We start from the raw sequence: 15,932 nt of genomic DNA on the forward strand, positions 1-15,932 counted from the left end.
CACTACAGTGGACATGTCATCATCATTCATTCTATTGTGGCACCTACACTTCTAGCGGGAGTTTAACTTAACCTTTAAAGTAGGCACCCTAGGTGCCTCCCGAATGAGGTATCATGCGAGTGTATCCCCCCCCAAAAAAGGTCAAATAGGGCCACGATGTACAATTAATTGATTATTTTGGCTTACACAGTTACACCCATCCTCATTTTTAGTATCTTGCTTACCGTTTTCACTTGACAAGTTATCTAGAAATAGCATTTGTTGAAAACTAAAAATACGGATTGTCTATTATACGTAACTATAATGCACTCCCATTTGTTAACCGTGAATGAGTGACGAGTCGTAGGTGTACTTAGTTCTAATCGATGTCGAATAACAAAATACAGTTTATCTACAATGCTACAGCCTTAACTGTGAAAATCGCATATTATAATATTATAGTTTTAAATTTGAACTATTATAATCAATCGTCGAACTTATATCTTAAACGTTTTTAGTCGATTAAGTAATTTTAATTAAGCAACTATAGCTGTGGACTAAGAATGCAATCATGCTATTCATTATAATTTGTCAATAAAACTGTAGAGTTGTAGACGTACTTGGGAAATCGAATATATTTTGTTCATATAAGACCTGCGGATGCACTCGGGCTATGAAAAAGGTAAAAATTAAAAACGTGACACACTCGGGATATCCCATCGTGTGCTCACCGTGTTTAGGTTTATAATAATAGTAAAAAAGGGCAAAGTTATTACCCGTGTTCAAAAAAATAACATTATGTATACAATACAGATTACATAAATTATACATAATGTCCCCATTCTACGACAGATTTCATTTACACGCTTTCCACGTAGAATGCGGGTTTATATAAGATTTTGGGTTCAAAGTGTAATGTTATGTATAGGTGCATTATTTGTTCGTGAAAAATTATTTAAATTCTATTAAAAAAAATCTTCAATGTGTATAGTTATAATGACTACATATTTCAAAGTGGGCGGAGGCTTACCGGCGTGTCTTCCTAAATGGAAATTTGTAAGCTTCATTATTTCGACATTATTTTTCGCCGGCTTGTGGCAGGTTAAACTGTGTGGGGAGGAGGCGTACACGCGCATATTATAACAATATGTCAGGTTAGGTAAAACAATAAACCATACGGACCTCGGCAATCCCGACACTGACCATATCGTGTTACAATAATATATAGCCTAACCCAATCTAATGTTTATAGTACCTATACGTACGCATAACCGCGTTACATATGCACGAGAACCGCATATATAGTTGACGTACACGAAGTTGACTATAAGCAATTACTAAAAAATACGTTATTATATAAGACAGGACGAGACGACATTTTGTGTGCATACCGATTTTCTTGATTCGCACGTCCCGATTGAACGACACTCTTGGCCTCTGCGACGAGTCGGACTTTTGCGAGTCCGATCTGTACACGTCCAGCATGTTTGCGGAGTTTAGCTCGGGATCTGTGGACAAAACGAGTGCACAAACGTATAGTTTTATATATATATATATATAAATACCTATGTTTATTAAAATATTAAATTCGCTTAATCGTTGTCACGCGCGTTGGTGTGTGTGTGTGTGTGTACAGTGTTTGTGTTTCACGTGTGGTCGTCGAACACACACACGCGCGCACGCGACGAATAAACATAACAAAAATATGAAACATTTTATTATTATTGTAATAACGACGACGACGACGACGACAACAATAACAACAACAATGCAAATTGTAAAAAATAAAAAACTAATAGCCTGCGAAACCAAAATTGTAAAACAACTTTTATAAAGTAAAACGAAATAATAATAATAATAACTTAGTATGATGTTCTACTGGGTATACGCTCGAGTGGAACGAAGTTCGGGTCTCTGTACATCATTATAATATCTGCGGATACCTAAATAATATTGCAAAGGCGGGCTAATTTAATTAGTTAATACGTTAAAGGTGGTTACATATATATATTGGCTAATTCTCTAATTAACTTAATGACTTAACTATACCTAGTCGGAGAATCCGTCGTAACGGCACTTATTATTAGTTATTTTACACCATATAAACTTTAAACTTTCATGAGGTTAAACGATATCATATTATATTATTGTATACGCGTTAACCGTTATAACTGTTAAAGCTCAATAACTCTACAAACCCTCCAAGAAAATGCTGCCCATCGCCTTTGCATAATAATAACATCAATAACAATATTACCTATGTCAGCTAATTCCGTTCTCTCTATTTTTTTAATTTTTTTTTTTCGTCGGTCCGTCCGCCTAACTCCGCGGCGGCGCGTGGCGTTGAGGTAGGAGTGCGCGCGCGATCGTTGCGTCACTGTCCATGTAGGGTAACCCGGGTATCGGAGCCCGAGGACCGCGTGGCCCACACGAAACTACGGCGCCCACACTGCCCAATATTATGTGCCGCGCGCGTATGCGTGTGCGCCGCGCGCCTATATATTATTATGATTGTAACGCGTCTTCGCGGCTGACGGACACGACGGCTTTTCGTATAATAATATATTTTATAATTTTATAAAATGGCGATTACATAAATATTATACCCTACTCATGGGATTTTGAAAATATTTTTTCGCGAAATTTCGAGTCGTTTAAAAACAACTACATTTTTGCAAACGTTATATAATAATATTATGTTACTGTATTTTTCAAACCGTTTTTTCTTTATTATTCAAATGGCAATGTCAATTTTGTAATTCCAAAACAGGATATTATTCGAAGCAGCAAAACTATATACTATGCGTAAAAATCGAATTTTGAAAGAGTAGTAAAAGTAAAAATAACGACGATATAATAAATTGTGAAAAATAATTTTTTAACATATATACATATATATTTATGTACTGGGTACAGATATTTTGACTTTCTGTCTCTAACCAATTTTGGGTAACACGCTAAATATCACTATACTTATTATGTTATTTTACCCATTATTATACATTACTATCATAATACTTTTAAACGACGATATATCATATTTTTGGTTTAACTTAAGATTTTATAGGTATCTAACCTAAATTTTAATATAATGACGAAAAACCCAAAAACATATGTATGATTCATACAATTTCCTTGAAGTGAATAATATCAAATATTTTTTTAATGACTTATTATAACAATTAAAAATTACCCAAGTAAAAAAAAATATTTTCAGTTACGTTAACCGTTTTTTGAAATAACTGGTGCTTTACGTCAATAATAAATCACCTGGTGTGATGTATTTATACTATATATTAATCAATATCATATTTTCAACGGGGAAATAGTAAATGTATCTTGTTTTTATTGCAATCAGATGTTCAGCAGTGAACACATTTTTACCGGGGGCCAATAATCAATATATAATATATGGTTGGGTAAAAGATTGCGAACACAATATTATTTGTCCGCCGTAAATTTATTTATGGAAAATCAGTGAACCCTATTAAAATATTTTGATGCCGTATGTGTACAATAAACGCAATACGTTAAGCTAATATTATACAAGCAGAGGAAGAAACGCTAAAACACATTTATAATAATAATTAATATATATTATAATTTATATTATCGACCGAAGTCGTTTGTAAACGCTATAAACAGCATTTTACGTGTTTACCTCACATTATATTATTATACTGCGTTGTGTAGCGTACACAGTTTCGCGTTCGTTATTAATTATTATTTATTAGCAGTATCTTGCCGTAAATAACCCCACGATGGCGGTGAATATATGCTTTCATCACTTTGTCATGTATTTAATCGTTATCAATATCAACTTGTCTAAAAATTTAAAAAATTAAAAATCACACAAAAAAAAAAAAATTAGAAAACATGGATTATAGTTAATACTGTTGCTTTTTACGTCTCCGTATACAGCACCGACTATGCCGGATTTAGTCCACTAATCAGGCTATAATGAGTTAGGCAAATGACTCATTACTACTACATAGGTACTTTGTTACTTTTTAAGGAATGTGTGATATAAAAAGATAATTCTTTTATATAAAAATGTTTTGGATCGTACTGATTTCAATAAAATAAACTTTATTTTGGTTTTTTCCCATTTGGTCATTTTTTCTTATTTTTATTACATAATTTTCAAAAATGTTTAACATATTTTTATGGACACCGTACACGAAATTATATTTTGACTATATATTAGGTATTATCGTTAGAAATCATAAAATCAGTGAAAACACCAATAATAAACGAAAATCCGATAAAATAATCATCATTACACTAAGGCGCAGTATGATTTAAATGATTTAGTGTATATGAAATATATGCACCCATTACCCCAGTTGATGTGAAAAGGTCGTTTTATATGTATAAAAATATATTAGCACCCAATACGATGAGTTTAAGCGAAAATAACTTGACCAAATATATGTTATTTAATGTGCAATTTAAATTTGTTTTATTATAATTTACATTTAAATAGGATAATGCTGTTTTTTACTTTTTCGCTCACTTAAAATGCTTTTTTAAGGATTTATTTTACTACAAAATCCTAGCCCTACTAATGACCAATGATTAATGAGTTTCGGCAATGATAAACCCCATATCTTTTGATTTTTCCACATCGTATTTTACTCGTGTACTTCTGTTATCATTATTTTCTTTTTATAATTTAAACGAATAATTTCTGTATTTAATTATTGTTTTACATTGTATCTATTTTAATGCTATGAAACTATGTACACCTGTCTTCCATCCCGTTATTTATATCATTTAAAAAAAAATGAATAAATAAATTAGTTCTTATAATTGACAATGGACAAAAAAAAAATCTAAAGGGACGCCCTTATCTCGTTTCCTAACAAGCTCACCCCTTGAGCGTACGTATAAACACGATATAATTCATAATTAATATTTTGACAGTGCTATCGCCGTGGTTATGCGCAGCACGGAACATCGCTCGATCGTTATAGGTATATACATAATATTATATATATATATATATGTGATACGTAGAGTGCGCGCGTAGGTCGTACAATAATACAATAACATATATAGTATTGTACTCGTTGATATCCTTTACAGTTGTGTGTGTGTGTGTGTCAAGTATATATATATACATATATATATATATATATATATATATATATATATTAGTTATAAGCATATCATACGTATGTGTGTATACGGCAGCGTTTCCGGCGAACATAATAAACAGCTGCTGCAAAACGAATTTTGGCCGTCAAGGTCGCAAGCGATAACACGCGAAAAACAAGAATCTATTCAATTCGCCCACTCGGGCCAAAGCTCGCGCGTGTTATAGTGTTGCGGTCTACGAGTGACGAGTGGTTACCTATAGAGTATAGGCTATAGCACCTTAATAGTATATTAGTATATACGATATTTATGTATAGTGTATACCTATGTAGTTGTATTATTATTAGGTAGGTATTAGGTGTATATATATATATGCATATTTCGTATTGGTATATACGCGGAGATCATTCGTAATGCTATATTATTGTATGCACATTTATTACCAAAGGCAGTTCGGGATCTAGAATATAATAAGACAAATGGAATTCCTTGGTAACCGTTGTTAGTACGAGGAAAATGCTTCGGCGCTTATTCAAAAAACTCGACAAAAGCCAAGAATTACAATTGTAAAAACATTTTACGAGCGCAATAATAAAAATACCATTGTTATTAAGTATGTATAAGTAGGTTTATCCATTGGATCATGCCGTGTTTTACGTATAAATACGATGAATCCGTTGAAAAAGAAAACAACTTGTACTTCGTCGCGTCAAACGCATCGTGTAACTATATAACTACTCGCGGAATAACACGATCAGAAAAAAATCAGTGGGTTTACGTATGCGACAGAGTGATCTGATGGATTTATAAATTACATTATGTAATAACATTATTTTCATTATTTTACTTAATACTTGTAATATGTTCGGTCACACGGTTATTAAAAATTGAATTCTTAGGCTATACAAGTGAACGACAAAAACCTATTATAATGATAATATAATAAACAATATCATCGCGAAGGAGACCTCATTAGGATGAGTTATAACATTTTTGTTAATCCGCAAAGTATTAAATAAGTAATTAAGAGTAGGATATTTTAAGTTATATTTATACTTGTTGCCTGCAGTTAGTCCTGCTCGGCGTTGCTGATGACAAATGAAATAATGACCGTGGATTTACTTGTCTCAAATTTCGTTAAACATAAACTACACTGATATTTAATACAATACTTTTAGTGGTTTAGACCAATTATAAAATACGGGTCTCGTATTACATTCAATCATGATATACGAAACTATTTTATTTAACCAATGACAACTCCGTAATAAAAACAGAGAAATATTCGTTTTTCGTAAACCAACAATCTCTGCGTATCCTTTTTTAAAATACGAATGTTTGAAAATTCCTTCTTAGTGCAGCCTTACATGGTGGCACGAAGGTACTATAAAAATGTCAAATCTCTAGCTTTCATTGGTTGTACGTAATATTACGTATAATGTATATCATATTATTCATATTAAACACATAAAAATATTTTTTTTTTCGAGGGAGTGAGGGGTGAGGTTAAAGTTTTATGAATTGCGAATGTCAAACGCCCTAAATACGGACATTCAGCACTGCGCATTTCCTAGTTTATCATACAAGTACACGCAGATGCAAGACGTCGCCGTCGACCTGCAAAAGGATTCCAATTCAGTTTTTCACTTAACAGACAACGGTCGCTCGTTCGAATTTAAGGGGCACAAAATCATCCATTCTCCGGTCGACAGACGTCGATTATTATAATATACGTACTGCTGTTGTTACTAGTACCTATTATGATCGTCGTCGCCGGGCTATACACAATGGCTGAATGGGTGCATCCCGGTGACTGGTGCACCGCGAACGCCGTGATTGATTGCCATAAGATATGCGTACGTATAATATAATGTATACGAGTGTGAGTGCAATCCTCGACGTGTGTGTGTGTGTGCGCGACATTTGCGGGGGCGGATCGTGGAAACGATTTTCGGCACACGATGCGTTTTAAACGACCGGCCGCGGCTAATCGCTTATTATTCGCCAATCATTATAATACTCGCCTATGCGTAAGCACGATAGGTGCTGAGTAATGTAGTAACGACTGCGGACACACGTATGACAATATATTTATATGCAGGTGCGTGCGTGCCTGATATTTCGTCGTTGGATCGTGAAATCTGCGCTCACGAGTTTTTAGTCGACGGGACCCGAGAAAACACAATATTGTGACATTAACTACGGCGGTCAGTGACACCACGCAGCCCCCCCGAGTCTTCAGTAAGTAACGAGAAAAAATGTCACGTCGCACGTTATTATTATTATATATTGTATAAGTACGCTGCGGGGTATTTCAAACATTTAATTCTCTCGGCACGGGTTGCATGAAAAATTGATTGATTTAATGGTTCAATAAAATTTAATGGGCCAATCATGTTTAAAGGAACGTTTACGCACTATCGATTCATTATTAAATGCTTAGACGGTGATTGTTCATGCAACCCGGCATCGGTATAATAATATATGCATACAATATTATCCGAATTGAATTCGCACAGGTTCCTGCGGGAATACGCTCCGTATAAAATACTATAATAGGTACATAATAAGAAGAAATAATAAGTACTTACATATAAATTATATTATATTACATAAATTTCGTTAGCTCTCAGTATTATAATATAATACTGTAATTTTTAAGATCGTGTTTTTTGCTTTGCCTGTAGCTTTCATCATTATTTAGAATATTATTGAGCTCATTTGGAAAACCCACTTTTTATTTAATATAATATACAATAAATGCCATTTATAAATTATAATCATTTTGTTTAAATTAAAAACAAATAAAATATGTTTTTTCATGATAAATTGGAAAATATACGATAAGCTTCAACAATAGCGAACCGGAACCCACGTAAATTATTTATATTATAACGTATCTTAGATTCGTCATTTTTTAAATCTTTGATGTTGAGTAAAAAATTGTTCTTACTTTATAATTATAAGCTCTGATTTATAATTATGAATAATCAACCATTTGATCATATTAATATTAATCCCCTGCGACAATCAATGAGTGACATTATAGGACTGTAGTATTAATTATATTAAACATGGTAAAATGATGTCCATATTAATTTTACTAAAATCAAAATGCTTAACATTTTATAAAAACGTCATATATAGGTAGGTAGTAAAATCTGGTATGAATTATACCAGATTTCACTACCTAACGTCATTGATAAAACAGTTAATAATCTTATATTTTATTAAATATAGGTATAGCCGGTATAGGTAGTTTAATACATAGATTTTTCCTACTCGTATTTTATGGTTTGCAATTATTAATAAATAAAGTATTAAAATATTATACATAATACTACGCATTATGTTTCTGATAAATCTTGCCAATAATTATAAATATGCGATTAGTTTTAAGCTTAATATTTGTAAACAAAATTAGTTTTAACTATAAATTCTAAACTATTGATTAAATAACTATTTACTCATGAGGTCATGAATATTAAAATATCGTTGTCTACTAACTGAATTTAAATTTAAAAACCTATATGATGCCATGATGGCTTAATAGAAAATCTATCAGGAGGTATTTATGAAATAATAAAATGAAATTGAAAATTATTCAATTCAGTTGTAAAATGGAAACTGCTTTCATAAATCTATAAGAGACTTGAGAGTAAATAAAAAAAATAATCATTTTTAATTAAACAAAAAGTATAATATTCGTTTATTTATAAATAAATATATACATTGGTACTTATACAACTATAATATTATACATTTACTGTGTATACTGCGAACGACAAACGGAACGTATACTATTATTTCATTTGAAATCCATTTTTACAGTATGCGAATAGATTTTGAGGACAGAACACTTGTGCGCAAAAGTACGTTGTTTAAACACAGACGGCAATAATATTGTATAGTTTATGAAACACCGACAGACGGGCTAAATAAATACAATTCATATACCTAACTAATACATCATTTTCGCTCTGTTGTGTTTATAGTGAACATTAATCGAATAACAGAGAAAAACGGAGTAATGCGAAAGAAAAACTCTTGGAAGTACATATTATCATTGAAACTAAAAAAACGATGCTCAAGTAAGTGCGACTTATAAATTATTATATTTTTGTATGTGTTTTAGTGTTTTTATGGATTTAGTAGCAATGCACTAAATAAAAAAAAAATAAAACATATTATTTGCTACCTGTTGACTAAATCGGTCACAAAAGAACGACTTTAATCATTCAAGGTTTCGTACCAAATTTGGGGACAAATTTTTTTCCTTCGACATTTGTCATACGTGCCATGACATAATCCTGTATGGTGTGTTCTTTGTTGCATATTAAGTTGATTTGCTTCTGACGTACTGCATACGTCAGCCTGCAATGGTGTTAGTGTATACGTGGATTAATTGTTATATGGGTATATATTATATATTATAATGTATTTTCCGTCGGATTTCGAACAACCATTTACACATACAAATGACAAGTTATCGTAATTTATCACGAAATCACTCGAACGCTTCATTTAAAATCTTGCGTCGATATATATATTTAATTTTTGTAAAATTGACTATTTAAACGATATTAAAAGCTTTAGATGTTCTACATAGATAAAAAAAAAAAATTACGCGCATTTATGATACGAGTTAAAATTTCAGTTTTATTTCTTATACGTAGAATAGATTTACGCAACACATGTATACCCACCTAACTTATTAAAACACATTCAGTATGCACAGGTTATCAAATAAACTATTCTGGTTATATATTTAATGTGTATAGTTCACACTATATCGCGGACATCAGTAGGCAGGTATACCTGTAATTTTTACAGATTACTAAATCGCCGAAAACCTCCTTTAACTATTTCACGCTTTTCGAATATTATTGTATAATCATAGGTTCGTATATTAAACACGCGTATACGGCAGCTATATAATAATATTATGGTTTTGCGTTATCTTTACGATGGATTTAAACTACATTATATACACACGCCTATCGCGTTGATGATCCAGTGGATAATATCATCGGCCTTGGTGTAACTGCATAATGCATATAATACATATTATAATGTATAATATGTCTATATATATATATTAAGTGCGGAGAAAGAGAGAGAGGGGAGAAGGAGGAAAGAAAAACCGCGTCGTTTTCCGAGTGTGATGACTATAGTACAATTTGCTATGTAAGACAAAATAATAATAATAATATTATATTATTATATTACAATAATGATAATAATAAAACTATTAAATTTGTCCACCTCTCGCGGCCTACCCAACGGAAACCGTTGATTGCTGCAGACGGATGGGCGTTTATGAATGTCACGCGTGCGCGTATTACCTATATATATATATATATATACACGCGTTTTTTAAGTGTACATATTGTGATGGGCCTATTGCGCGTTTAAGACAAAGATGCACACGCGCGTTATTGTAATATTTTATATTATACTGTAATAACACGGGATTCGTCCCTGAAAACTGCAGCAACACAGTTGTCCCACATTTCGTATGCCATACATATATATTATATATACTCTGCACGTGGGTTAAGATTTTAGCTCTGATCCGCGACCGCAACAGCTGATGTATAAAATATGTGTTATTTACACTGTGCATATACTATAAGTACATTGTACTACCTACCTATACAGTCTATACACGGAACTATCGACATCGCGTATGTTGTGATATTCTTGCGAAACTATCGACGATTTGCGCGGATATATTATATATACATGAACTATGAAGTAGGATATCATATTATGTACATTACAATATAATACCGTCGTTACACGTATAATAAAAAAATATATATATATAGATATGTTACGTACTGTAAATATATAGTACTTGCGCATATATTATAAGTACCTATACCTATTCGTAATTTGCGAAAACCATTTCGTCAAACTATATAAGAGTTCGGGACATTATTATCTTATCGTGTTCACGTACTCGACTCAATCATGGTGATAAAGTTTCGTATATTATTTTAAGTAAATTATTTAGGTAGGTACATTTAAAAAAAAAAACCTTCCACGGTACCTACTATTGTAAATACTAGAAAAAAAATATTAGATGGATTAGTTTTTAACTTTTTGCTGTAGCCTGTATTAGCCATTTACTTTTGAATGATTTCCTATTTTATAATATTTCTTGTTTCTTCAATCATTCTATGTTTGGTTAGGTCAACGTAAGTGGACAAACCTAACCTAACCCAATCAGATATATTTATAATTTCACCGGTTTGCAATCTACGTAACATGGTTAATATACTGTGCAATCAATTATGTACATTAGTAATTACGATTCACAATAGTCATATAATATTATATCATAGAAAATCGAGTTTGTATATAATTGTTTTTGTTCGAGAATACAATCGTCCTTTCATTATTATAAATGTCTTGAATTATGGTGGTTTCTTCAATATACTTTTTCTATTAAGTTATGAGTTATTGTTATATAGAAACTTAATAAAAATACTTTTATTTCAAATAAAATTATTTTATTCACTTAACAGTGCAATAAAAGTCTGTAAGTGTAATATAATATGATACAATTTTTTTTTCTTAAAAGCAAATTTCTTTTATTGATATACAAACAGGCAGTATATAATTTCCATTACGAGTAAAATCATTCTAAAATATGAAAGTACTTATTATTAAATTGTACTCAACCCTGCATTAAAATCGAATTTCGTTAATAACTATAACTATATTGTATATTCTCACGTATATATTTTATGGATGTTTATAAGTAAAAGGTATCTTTTAACGGTTATGTATAAATATTTTTACTGGCAATTGTTTGCGAAAGTTTGACTGAAAACAGTTGTTTGATTCTTCGAATACTAACGCGGAAACCTTGATTAGATTTTTCTTGATATTGTCTTTATTTGATATTATATAAATTATTTATCTTACAACGAATAATGTATACATTACTCAAAAATTACAATAGATATCTGGTTAATTGGAAACCAAGAATCAATGAAGCCATTGAGTATGTGATAAATTGTATGCATGCCAAATGTGTACCAGTTTTGTATAATACATATTGACACTTACAAGTTATAACTGTTATAATAAGTTTAAACCGTATTATAGTGTAGTGAAAACGTTTATTGATAACATTTTAAAACAAGTTGCTATGGACCTACATTTTGTCTTATGCATATATTATTCGTATACCGTAAAGGAAATTGTACTGTAAGAAAATATAATGGTAGGCCGTACGCCCGGTCGACAATGTTTATTTTCTAGTCCAAGTTCGGTAGCTTTAGGCCGTTCAAGGTCGGTGTGGGTACCTACTCAAAATCTAAATAATAAAAACATTACTACACTCCATTACTCGACTGCAAAACACACGGATTGTGATAGGTATAATATGTGCACGCAAATTGACGCTGGTGGGCGTGACAGGTGTAGGTAGACGATCCGGCATGTTATAATAATTATATTACAATAAAATACAATATTATACGAATGTGCGCGTATAGTGCGGTCCACGAGGGAGACGATCAACATCAGCTATATAGTGCTATGATGTGACTGTAAAATACAGGCCTGACGCCTGTGATATAGGCACACTGTATAGAACAACGCCTCCGCAATTTTATGTATTATACATAATGACGACCATGACAAGGACATCATATATAAAATATTATATAGAAATTAAAATATAAACTAAATACATATATTTATATGTGTAAATACGTGTGTATGTATACATGTGCGTAAAATGCATATATTAAGTATATATGCCTATTCGATGTATTTAATAATAATGACGACGGTGATGGTATTATGTCATGTTACTACTGTTTACAATTTTTCCAATGTTCTTTTTATGATGCACAATATGAGTTTATATTTCCTCAAAGTATGCGTAATATAAGTAAATGCAATTCGATTTATTGTCGCTACTGTTGGAGCGTTATACTAACCTTCCCACATTATATACATTTCAAAACAATACTAAGTAATTTCCAAGGACCACAATCAACGTATCACAATGTTATAAGAAGAAATAGTATTTTAATTTATTCATACTTAATAACAATTATTAAGTGAATTTTGATTTTTTCGATATATTTTTTTTCATTTATGTGTAATATTATATATTTAGGTATTGTTAAAATATTGTATTACGATTTTCTGAAAAAAAATCGTCATTAGTTTAAAAAATAATTAATTTATGTTGTAGAACGAGTCAAAAGTGAAATAATAAATAAATAAAAATACATATACGTTTTAAGTCACTTAACAATTTCTCTTAATAACAAATGCACGATCAATAAACCCTACTCAAACTTGTGAAGTTGTATATTTATATCATTAAATAACATTATCAGAATTTGTAGAAATATAGCAAAATTATCAAACACTATAACCATTCAAACGTTTCTATCTATTTATTTGCACTAAATATCAACATCTCTTCGGCCCTTTGTACAAAAGTACACAACAAATACAAATAACCTTTATAAGAACTTAAATTCTAACTTCTAGGTCATAAACATAACCTGATACCTGAAGGAAGATCTCCTCTCACTAAGAAATGAAACTAGAAAATACCTCCTTTGGTATTTTTTTATTAATTAGTAAAATATTATCGAAAACGTAGTTTAGATTTATAAGAGTTTTTATTCAGATAATTAAAATATTTTGAACGATTAAGAATAGAAAAATGTTATACATAATAATTATTAACTTTTTATTTTCAAATAAGAATCCTGTAAATTGTTGAGCAAATAACTTTTTAAAAATGTTGATATAATATCTAAAATTGTCATAATAGATACCCCATCCAGTTATATCATCGAGTTATATATAGGTACAGACTATAAATATAAAATATATAACATACAATTTAGCTCATAATATATTACGTTATACTACACATTTAGTAAGTCTAATCTGTAGTTCTACTGACATATAATCGAGTTTCTCCTTCCCTAAGTTACGCCAATACTCTAAGTGCTTGGAATAGCAAGTATTTAAACTACTCAATATTCTATAACAAACTTAACTACAGCTACCGTAATACCAAATAAGTCTACTAATAAGTTACTTAGGTACCTTTTTATTACTAACTCCTGAATATATTAATTACCAATATTATAATAACCTTAACCGTTTACTCGTATTAAAACGAAACTTATCCAGAAATCACTTTAAAAATATTTTTATCTTATTGTTGAAGTTTAAATTACTATAATCAAATAATAAATATTGTTAATTAGTTTTAGACTCTACAAATTTTAAGCAATCAATTTACCGAACAAAGTATATAGTTTAGAATACTTACTAAAAATGAACGTTACAGTATAAATAACTTATTTAAGACTTTAAAATACCTACCGGCTCATATTAAAATGAGTTGAAAGTTGAAACTAACAGTACCTACCTAATACCTTATAAGCTTGTGAAATAGAAATATAGAATTTAAAATTGAAATTCTAAAACTATTTGTACGTGACTCAGCTAACTAATAAAATAAATAATAATGCATTTTTCAACATCATTAAATATTAAGTAAGTAATGACACAATATGTTTTACTACTATAATAATTTGAAAAAAAATTACATTCCTATTGAAGTTTATTAGATTTATATAGTAATAAAATGCTTTATATTCTATCAACAATACATAATAGAATTTATTTGATGTAGGTAATATTACTTTAAAAACAATAAAATTATTATAGGTCACCACAAACTTAGTAACTCTCTTAAATACTTGTAACTACAAATGCGTATTATAATTGTATTAATTCAATAATAATTGCTCGAGATTTAATAAATATGGCTTATTATTTATAGTTGATGTTATATATTTTTTTTTGTGATAATATTATTTTCTTATTTGAAGTGCTGCAGCTTTCAATTTGAAAAATAAGCAGTTACCAAATGGTAAACAAAAATTAAATGTTGCACTATTGATTCACTATTATAGTCATCCTAATAACGGAATGTATACTTATAGCATAAAAAAATAACAATGTCTTGTTTTTATTTACTTACATAAAGGTACAGTAATATTGTACATACGAGTATTTACAGAGTCCAGCGACATTATTATAATAATTTATGATGAACCGTGCCGGAGGTATGACGTATATTCTTTTCCTATTAGTTTTATCACAATTTTGAGTGTGTATGATAATAAGTTCAAATGGTGTGTATGCAATGATGCTGACAACAGTTGGTTGAAATTCAGAAACGTTGAAACTTCAACTATTAGCAAACTCGCGTCATAATTCATTTGTTAACGAAAATACCGTTTTGGCAAGTAATATGTGTTCTGTTTATACGGCATTGTCATCATTATTATGTATTTATTTTTCTTTGGCAAATATGAAGATGCAAAATCACAATCGTATCCTAATAAATAGTATTATAGGTGGTACCTGTACAGTGGACAACGCGTCCTGTTTTTGTTTACTTATAGGTAAACATTATTATTTATTATATGTATAACAAAGCGGTGTGGACTGACGTCAGACCTGCGCGACTTCGGAATATCATAATTACATTATAAACACGTGCAAGATTCTTTTATAAAAAAAATCGTATACATAAATACATTATATACACATTATATTTGTAGTACCGTTAGCATTGTGTAGGTTTGTCGGAGACCCATATTGATTTACATAAACGCTAAAAGATAAACCCGATCCTACGAAATGCACGCCCACCCTGCTAATTAATGTGTTTCGCAGTAGTACGCAGGCGCTTTATAGTGATGTCATATAAGTATAATAAAACTAACTAAAGCTGAGTGGATTGTCGAACAGAATGAGAATTGAGTAAATAATATAGTAAATAAGGA

The 15,932-nt window shown here is 30.6% G+C and overlaps 2 protein-coding genes across 2 annotated transcripts in view; one reads left to right on the forward strand and one right to left on the reverse strand.

The window, feature by feature from the left end:
- The window catches only part of LOC132924352 (uncharacterized), a 41,709-nt gene that overhangs the window by 17,382 nt on the left and 8,395 nt on the right, over positions 1-15,932 (reverse strand). The window contains 1 exon segment of the mRNA XM_060988604.1: positions 1,371-1,487. Within this exon segment, the coding sequence (XP_060844587.1) occupies positions 1,371-1,487 (117 nt within the window).
- Positions 7,218-15,932, forward strand: part of LOC132924359 (protein EFR3 homolog cmp44E) — a 53,398-nt gene continuing 44,683 nt past the window's right edge. The window contains exons 1-2 of the mRNA XM_060988646.1: positions 7,218-7,320; positions 9,075-9,170. Of these exons, the coding sequence (XP_060844629.1) occupies position 7,320; positions 9,075-9,170 (97 nt within the window). The 5' untranslated portion in view covers positions 7,218-7,319. The remainder of the gene's footprint in view (positions 7,321-9,074; positions 9,171-15,932) is intronic.

This window comes from Rhopalosiphum padi, chromosome 1 (genome assembly GCF_020882245.1).
Source record: "Rhopalosiphum padi isolate XX-2018 chromosome 1, ASM2088224v1, whole genome shotgun sequence".
Classification (NCBI taxonomy): domain Eukaryota; kingdom Metazoa; phylum Arthropoda; class Insecta; order Hemiptera; family Aphididae; genus Rhopalosiphum; species Rhopalosiphum padi.